General features: G+C 49.1%; 1 protein-coding gene across 1 annotated transcript; it reads right to left on the bottom strand.

The window, feature by feature from the left end:
- Window positions 1-2857: 2857 nt before the first annotated feature.
- LOC126777335 (uncharacterized) lies at window positions 2858-4765 on the bottom strand. Its single transcript, XM_050500332.1, has one exon. It carries the CDS (start codon window positions 4763-4765, stop codon window positions 2858-2860), a length of 1908 nt encoding a protein of 635 aa, XP_050356289.1.
- Window positions 4766-9640: the final 4875 nt, after the last annotated feature.

Below are 9640 nucleotides of genomic sequence, written 5' to 3'. Positions count from 1 at the left end.
GGAGGGTGTCACCTCCCGCCTCGCTATCCGGTGCAGGTACTTACCGAAACAACCGTGTCCGGTAAGTACCTGCGTCAGCCTGAATGTGAGTGTGCCGTGACTCCGTTCCACCCAGCGACTCAAGTGGGGGCGGACCGCCTCCACTGTCATTAGGCCTGCCGAGGGGGACCTCAGGTCCTCCTCCCACCTACGAATCAAGGCTCGCTGGGCTAGGGCCATGACTCGCTCAACCTCCGCCGATCCTGGACGGACGCCGCTTGACCTCGTTTCCACCAGGAACCGGTGCACTTCCGCAAGCACCTCTGCCTGGAGTTCCCAGGGCGGATCGCTCGCGAGAAGTGTCGCTGCCGTCCATGACACCGTACGGTACCCACGTATCGCTCTCACCACTATGACTCTTTGCGGCCTCCGCAGAAAAGCTCTGTTACGAGCGGTGAGAGCATCCACCCAAATGGGTGCACCGTACAACGCCATGGAGCGTACCACGCCAGCGTATAAGCGCCGACATGGTGTTTCCGGCCCTCCTACATTGGGTAGGAGGCGGCCCAGGGCAGCAGCAGCGCTTATGAGCTTCGGGCCGAGTTGGACAAAATGCTGCCTGAAGCTCCATCTTCCGTCCAGGATCAGGCCCAGATACCTCATCTGGGCTTGCACCTTAATCACCGTCCCCTGGACGGTGATAGACGCCCCTCGAGGGGGACCCCGACGTGGACCGTGGAATAGGAGGGCCTCTGTTTTTGTGACAGAGACAAGCCCAGCATCCCAATCCGGTCCATCGTGAGCGATACTCCGACCTCGGCCAGGCGAGCCGCCTCCTGAAAGGTCTGCCCCGTCGCCGTGATGAGGGTGTCATCCGCGTAGCACAACACCCTCATTCCGGGAAGGATGGGGGCCCTAAGGAGCCAATCGAATCCGACGTTCCACAGGATTGGGCCGAGTACCGACCCCTGTGGAACGCCGCAGCCTACCCAACGCCGGACAAGTCGCCCATCGCCCCCCTCCCAGAGGACCACTCGGTCCCGGAGGTATGCCCCCAACAGCATTCTGAGATAGGAAGGCACCCTGTGGTATCGGAGTGACTCCCTTATTGTCTCGAAGGGAAGACTGTTAAAGGCGTTCGCTACGTCCAGTGATACCGCCAGGACTACGTCTCCTCGGGCCACCGCCTCGGTAGTCCAGGTTTTTAGGGCGTCCAGGGCGTCAATGGTTGATCGACCCTCCCTGAACCCGTACTGAGCCTCTGAAAGACCCGGCCCCACCTCGTTGAGGTGCTGAATAAGACGGGCAGCGAGGATCTTCTCGAAGAGCTTGCCCGTCTCATTCAGCAGCACAATTGGCCTATATGCCGAAGGAGAATCGAGTGGACGCCCCTCTTTCGGCAACAGAACTAACTTTCCTTCCTTCCACAGCTTCGGAAACTGCTCACTGGAAAGACATTCATCAAACAGTTCCCGAAGCCTCCCACCTAGATGTTCCAGGGCATCACGCAGAACACGCCCTGGAACCCCGTCCGGACCCGGCGCTGTGGTTCTGGCCCTCAATCGATCGAGGGCCATCTCCATCTCTCGTTCCGTAACGTGTGGTGGAGCCGCACTGTCATCTGTTACAGAGCGAGGGGTCATACTTGGTGGGACGTGTTCGCCTGGTTGGGGAAATAATTCACCAACCAGTCGCAGGAGGAGATCCGGCGGCAACGTTTCCGTCGCAGGGGCGCCGTGTGTGCGGAACTTTCCTCGCACACCACGGTACGGGCGTCCCCACGGGTCCCTGTTCAGGCCCACCAGAAGCTCCTCCCTTGCTCTCTCCTTAGCTTGACTTATCACCTGCTGCAGCTCCTTTTTTAGCTGGCGATAAGTGGCCCACAGCCGTCCCTCCAAATCCGCGTTGAGGCCGTTGTGCCTGCGACAGCGGACGTATGCCCTCCGTGCCCGGTTACATGTCGCTCGAAGCTCCGCTATTTCGGGCGACCACCAGTATACCTGGCGGCGTGGTACCCTGCGTCGGGTCCTCGGCATGGCCGCATCGCACACCTCCTTTAGAGCGCTGCGCATGCGGTCCGCCAGCTCGTCGACACTGGCACCCTCCCTCCTTCCCGCGGAACCCCACCGCTGCACGATAGCAGCTTCCCTGACCAGCTCACGATCCAGCTGGCCAAGGGACCACCTGGGGAGCGTGGTTGGTACCCTCAGAGGTTCCGCTGGCCTGCAAGAGGTGGAGATCTCAAACCGGATGTATCTATGGTCCGACAGAGTCTCCACCTCCTCCTCCACTCTCCAATTTCTAACTCTGCGCGCCGAACAGGCATAGCGAACACTGACAGGCGTAGCGAACGATAAGTCCACCACGGACCCTCCCTGCTGCCTCACGCAGGTGTGCACCTGCCCCTTGTTAAGTAGGGATAGGCTGGAGAGTAGGGCCCACACCTGGACAGCCCTCCCTCGCGGGTTTGTGGCAGGATTTCCCCAGGCACGTGATTTCGCGTTGAAGTCACCGAGAACTACTATCGGTTTCGGCGACTGCCTGGACACCGCAACTCGGACAGAACCGAGGTAGCTCTCGAACTCCGCCAGGCCGCGGTTGGGGGAGAAGTACGTTCCTACTACTACGTACTCTCCCCATCCCGCCACTACGTAGCCCGAGCCCCTCTCAATGAGTGAGAGGGAAGGACCCGTACCGCTCCGAGTGAGGACTGCCACAGTGCCGTCCAAGTCCCCTACCCAGTGAGATAAGGGAGGGACGAAATAGGGCTCGCAGGCCACAGCCAGGTCGATTTGCCACTCCGCCATGGACTGCAGTAGCAGGTCCTGAGCCCCGGCGCAGTGGTTGACGTTCATCTGAAGGAAGCTGAGTTTGTCGCTCATGTTGACATGGGTGCTTCCTCTTCGGCCTGGCGCCGTCCGACGTTGGTGATGGTGTGAGTGCCTAATACCATCTTTCCTTTTGTGAAGGGAGGGTTACACTCTCCCGAGCCCATCACGTGCCCAGAGGGTCTTCCAGCGTCCGCACATACTGCACAGTGCAGCTTTCCAGTGCAGGTCGAAGACTTGTGGCCCTCGATACCACACCGGAAGCAAAGCCCACCTCGTTCCGCCTTGGATGGGCAGAGCATCTTTGTGTGTCCAACGCCCATGCATTTGTAACAGCGCAGAGGGCGCTGTTCCAGGACGTACACTTTGGCTGAGCTCCACCCTACCAGAAGACGACCGGCGTCGGACAGCTTCTTCGCCACCGTAATGGGACAGGTGATGCGGACCATACCCATATATCCGGGTCCACGCTGCAACGCTCCACACTTGACTGCCTCAGGCGTGCAGTCCCCTGCACGTGCGACTGCCGCAACCAGCTTCTCTGGGGTGACTGAGTCGTCGAGCCCCGTTACCTTCAAGTCAACTCTTTTTATGGGCCGGACAACGTTGGCCACCCCGTCAAGCACAGTACGAAGCTTCTCCGCAAGCTTCTCCGCCTGCTCCGACTGTGCTTTTGGTAATTCCAACACTCTAGCCCCTGTTGCCGAGCGACGGATCTTAAGTCCGCTACAGATCCCGAGGTCCTGGAGCTTTATGCCCTGTTCGGCTCGCTCCAGGACCTGTGCGTATGTTACGCCCTTCTCTTCCGCCTCCGGTTGCAGCGTGACAATAACTGCAGCGGTTCGAGGGGCGGTCAGCTTTGGCTTGGCCGCTTGTGTCTTTGTCACCGCTGAGATAACTGGAGCGGAGATTTCGGCTGGCGGGGAAGCTTTCTTCCCCTTCTTTCCTCTCTTGACCACGGTAGACCAAGACGTCTCTTGGGCCTCCCGTGGTTGAAACTCTGGCGCGGTTGAGATATTCGATGGGCCAGCTATCGGTGTTGCCGGTGCGACTGAGGCAGCTGGCTTGGATGGAGCGGACGGATGAACGTGCTTGGGTACGGCTGCAGCATTTTTCGGTGGGACCGGGCGGGTGGCCTGCGCATACGTAGGTGCAGTTTCCTGCATCGCATCCCGCCTTATGTCCGCGGCTAGCGGGGGACGGTGTATCTTCACAGGAAGGAGGCGCTCCTCAATTCCCGCCAACTTGGCGTTTATCATTACGCCGACTGACGAGACAATTGAGGCCCTGAATTCTTCCAAAGCCTTCAAATCTTGCAAGGGGCTAGTGCCCGACCCGTTCGCCGCTGCTACCGAGGTACGCATCTCGGTAAACTCGCGGCGATGCGCCTTAAGCTCGGTCTTTAGGTCGTCAATTTCCTTGCGGAGGCGACCATTATCCGCACGGAGCCTGCGGGTCTCCTCCGCTTCAGTCCTTGACGCCAGAGCATCGACGATACACTGAAGCGAAGCCGCCAAATCTTTTAGCTTCTTAATGAAGCCACTCTTCAAATTGCCCGACTTTTGGGCCACCTCTAAAATGAGCGCTGCGTTGCGGCCAGCCTCTGCACGCAGCTCCTCGGCACCCAATTTTATGGGATCCTCTCTACGGACATCCGAGGAAGAGGATTCGTCAGAGTCCAGCACGACTTCGGTTGCATTTTTACGGAAAGCCCGACTTCTTAAGGAGCGCTCGAACGCCTCCTCCCTGGCTTCGGCGGCTTTCGCCTTAAGCTCAGCTTTAGCCCGAGTTAGGACAGTTCCGCGTCCCTTCGAAGTGGGCTTCCCGCGACGTGCACTATTACACTTCGCCGTAACTCGTCCCTCTGTCTCAGTATCAGAGCCAGAGTCGAAAATGCCTAAGCCCACGCGTGGGCGCTTCCGACCAGCAAAGGCATCTGAGGACAACTCCGTGTCCATCGTCAACAAAAAAAAAAAACAAAAAAAAAAAAAAAAGAACAACTCAAATCAACAATTTGTCTATAAAAGACTTATACCTAAAACAAAAATAAAAATAGGTCTATAAAGACCTATACCAAACAACGAAACCAATTCTTAAACATAACAAAAGTCCATATTCAAGCCAAAATTCAATAATATGACGCGTCAGAAAATCAGAAACCAATAAACAAAGCCAAAGTGGGTAGTCGTGAAACATTCGGAAAGCGTAGATAAGAAGCGTATGCACACAACCTCACTCGACGACGGCCGAACCGTCAATCCCACAATTGTCTGTCCTGAGTGGGAACCGAACCCACAACCTTTGGCGTGAAAGGCAAGTATCTAGCAAGGGTGGTTGGCGTAGCTATAGACAATACTATTACCATTACCAATAGTATGGAACTCGTTTTAAGGTCATACATAAGAGTTCACCCAGAAACACTTCGGGTTAAATAAAGGCTTGTGAAGCTACTCACTCCTCATCCTTTTTGATTTCCTCGTCTAGATTGTCTATGGTGTCCAGTATCGACTTTTGCGGCGCAACGCAGTTCCTTGCCATATTCTCGTCAGTTATTAACAGCGGTTTCTGTAATAATACCAATATATACAATTACTTTAAATTTAAATAAATCTATAAATTATACAGCATCCCTGATTTATCATCTCCTTGCTCCTTGAAGAACATCGCGAGGAAACCTGCATGTTTCCAATTACAATATATACTAATATTATAAATGGGAAAGTAAATATATCTGTTTGTCTGTTAAACTTCCCCCCCCCCCCGGCTTCTCTTTATGTTATATGTGTGCAATTGGGCCACCTGATGGTAAGTGGTCACCATCACCCATAAGCATTGATGTAAGAAATAATAACCTAGTTTATAAGCTAGTCTTTATAGATGCTATTTAAAATAAAATCACTGACCTTATTAGCGGGTTCCAACAATTGAGCCAGCCTCGCTACAACAGCGTTGATGTTGCTAACCAGTTCACACTTGTTGATGACTGCGAAGAACGGCATGTCCAAAGCCAGCAGAAGACCGATGTGTTCTTCTGTGATGCGAGTTATACCGGCTGTTGCCGTTATGTGCTGAATAGTTTCAGAGGCTGCGTTACATTGTCTACATAAGTCAGTAGGTTGATTATTATCCTTCATTATGTACTTCCTATAGTTACGAGTTGCTATTATTTGGTCTTGAATGGCGAGCATAAAACCTTCGGTCTCAGGGAACAGTTCACCTCGTTTGAGCCATTCGTTCGACTTCTCTTTGTCGACGTGGGGTTGGTTCAAATAGGCTCGGTGCCTCCTATGCAGTGTTTTTTCAGTCCATGCCAACATTTGTTGTTGTGTACTTATGATATGTTCGTTTACTTGAGTGTTTTTGTCATGTAGGTTTAATGATGTACGCTTTTTGTCTATTTCTGTTGCGTGTCTATGTAGAGGTGAGTATTCGGATTTATCATGGAAGTATGCTCTGAGTGAGAGTATCTGTTTATTGTGTAAATTGTGTATGTCTATTATTTCCCTTCCTCCTTCTTTGCGTGGTAGTGTGAGCCTTTGAATACAAGATTTTGGATGATGTTTCCTATATTTAGTGAAATGAGTGCTTATAGTTCGCTGCAATTTTATTATGTCACTTTTTGACCATTGTATTATTCTAATAATTGTTTCATTGCATTCATTTGTCCATTTCATACGTTTTCCTGTTAGTGTGTTAAGGGATGTTTTAAGATTTGTGGCGTTTTGTTGTATCTGAGTTTGGATTACTTGCAATTCTGTTTTAACTTCATCGTAAATCTGATCAATGGTTTCTTGTGATAATAATTTCTTTTGTATAATAGCTCTACGTTGGTCACCAATTCTCTGTCTGCTTACTTCTTATGTGGATATTTATCTATAAATTTTATCTGTAATGAAAAAATATATGAATTTGTGTATGATTCTAAATTTGTAAGATATAGGTAGGTACGTAGGATGAACTTATTCATTTCCATACTCCATTTTTTACGTTTTTTTACGCCACTGGTGGTGGGCACAGGTTCACTGACAAAATTTGTCTCCTGTACAACATCCGCCAGTTGAGCACCGGTTGATAATGAATTTGGTGAAGGTGCATACAAAATTGGTGATGAAGAGGGTATTGATGGGAATAAAGATTTAGAGGATGAATTAGAAGTCTGCGTGGACTCTTCTTCTAACGATGGCACGTTCGCCTGTATATATTTTTTAGTTTTAGACCTAGTTATCATATTATTCCCACGAGTAGCTAGGGACATAAAAGTCAATCACAGCAGAGCCCTGCATTCACTGTGATAAGGGTAAATTAAATTAGAGGTCCCCTTGTCTCTAAAGTTCGCATACTAACGACTAAGCACCCCCTTAGCCATGGAGCCCTCGGCGTACGCTGTTCCACCTTGGCTTGGGTTGTATCTCTCTTGGTCTGTCTTCTCATCTTAGGCCAATCCAACATGAGTAGCTCTATTGGGATAGCCCTAAGAATCATTGAAGCGCACAAGCTACACCACGTCGGCAATGTAAATATACGTCGGTGGGGTTATCATTTTTATTATTATATTATTATTGCTTTCTCAAGATAAGTAATGTAGTAGGCCCAGTAACAACACTATTATTAATGAAGTTTTATTAAATCGTTACTATCGAATGAATACCTATGGATTGCTGTTATCAATAGTATTAATAATAATAATGTCCTCCAGACCGATTTCGGCCACGGCGGCCAATCTCAAGAGAGATTAGCCAACTACGCAGGAGATATTATAGTGCGCAAACACAGGTGTACTCTCTATTCCCTAACTCTCATAATCCGATGGGACGGCAATCCGAAACGACCGGAAAGAGTTCAGGCGCAGGACCAACGACTTTACGTGCTTTCCGAGGTACGGGAGTGTACACACTTCCAACTTCCAGACTCCGGCTGCTACTGAGAATTTTCTGACAGGAAAAGCCAATAACTTTTTATTGGCCCGACCTGGGAATTGAACCCAGGACCTCGGGGACTGCGGTCTTATATCAAGCCACTAGACCAACGAGGCAGGCAAACGAGTTATCAATAGTATTGTGAACAGAGAGCTATAGTAACTATCGATAATATCGACAATATTGACACAAGACGATACTTTCGGAAGTACTGTCGATAATAGTTTTCGAGGTCAAACTATCGATAGTTCTGCAACACTGATACCTGGGATTAGGTAAATGAAACTACAATTTATTAGATTACAAAAACAATCACTTCTACACTATATATACTCTGTAGCGAATATCTAGACAGCGCGATTCAGGAATGTGACATTTCGAATGAGCGCCATCTATCGTTAACGGGGTGTAACATACGCCATCATACAACTGGATAATAGAATAACGGAAGCTTTTACAAAGATTAATATAATTGAAAAATGAGTATGAAAACTAGATAAAGATGTTTAGACAACTTGTAGCCGAGATGGCCCAGTGGTAAGAACGCCTGAATCTTAACCGATGATCGTGAGTTCAAACCCGGGCAAGCACCACTGAATTTTCATGTGCTTAATTTGTGATTATAATTCATCTCTGCTTGACGGCGAAGGAAAATATCGTGAGGAAACCTGCATGTGTCTAATTTCACTGAAATTCTGCAACATGTGTATTCCACCAACCCGCCTTTAGCCCAGCAGTGGGACATTCACAGGCTGTTACGGATACGAACGGTTTAGACAACTGCACGGGACTAATAATGGTACTTGTGTGTGCGTGCAAGCACAGACAGTCTCTATTCCCACACACTCTTAATCCTATTGAGAACCGAGATGGTAGTGAATAGAATGTGTAAGTCGTTACCAATGATAGCGTGTTAAAACCCAGATTAGCACCACTAAATTGGAACAGCGTATTGGAATAAGCTCCTCATCAAAGGGAGAAGAGGGAGGGATTAGCCCAGCCGTGGGACATAGACATTTACATAAAATCCCAGGGTGAAATTTAGAGAGAGTTCAGGCGCAAACAATGTCTTTACATGCTTCCAAATCTCACTTCTAGTGTACAACTTACTTTTACTTTTCTTTTCTATTTACTTATTATAAAAAAATAACGCCTCTGCTGGGCTAAGCCCTCCCCTCCACTTGTGATTTGGAGCTCTAAATTGCAGTTTCAATGCGGGTTGATGGATATACATAGCAATACTTCGTCCCATAAAAGCAGATCTCCTGACAATGTGCCCATTAATTAAGCACATCAAAGTGCAGTGGTGTTTGCCCGGGCTTTGCAAGTGGGTGGGGGATTGTTCTTAATTTAAATAAACGTCAAAATAATCATTAGCGCACCTGAGCATCGAAGCCGAGTATCTCGTGGCTGAGCGAGGACGTCCTACCACTTTTCACTTCGTGCAAATGCCTGAACATGTTCAGGCGAGCGCTCCCTCTACCGTTATCGAGTTCACCTGTAGAAAAGAAAAACTATTGTATTGCGCACTACAAACAGCTCACATACCATCAACCAATGACGTCATTACAATTTCAAGATCAAATTTTATACTGCCATTGTAATTACAACTAAGTTTCTTGACCATAAAATATTTATCTGAGGATAAAATAAATGATATTACAATATAATATTAACAAAGTCGGTTTTTGTCCCTGTCCTGAGTAGGTATCATTTAATTTGTTTAAAAATGTAACAGCATTTTTACCCACAGCTGGGATAAGGCGTCATCTTCTTATTACGAGTACACACGTATAGGATCTCTACATGATAATCGAATCAAAAACTTCAGGATACGAAGCCTTATAAATATATTTTTTTATAGAATAGGAAACATTGGCATTGCAAGAAATGTTAACCATCGCTTACATCGCCAAT

Source organism: Nymphalis io, chromosome 22, assembly GCF_905147045.1.
Source record: "Nymphalis io chromosome 22, ilAglIoxx1.1, whole genome shotgun sequence".
NCBI classification, from domain to species: Eukaryota; Metazoa; Arthropoda; class Insecta; order Lepidoptera; family Nymphalidae; genus Nymphalis; species Nymphalis io.
Note: the sequence above shows the minus strand (reverse complement) of the source record. Positions and strands in the feature narration are given on the sequence as shown.

Excerpts from the sequence above, each read along its gene's own strand:
- LOC126777335 (XM_050500332.1), bottom strand. The coding sequence starts at position 4,765 with ATGGACACGGAGTTGTCCTCAGATGCCTTTGCTGGTCGGAAGCGCCCA.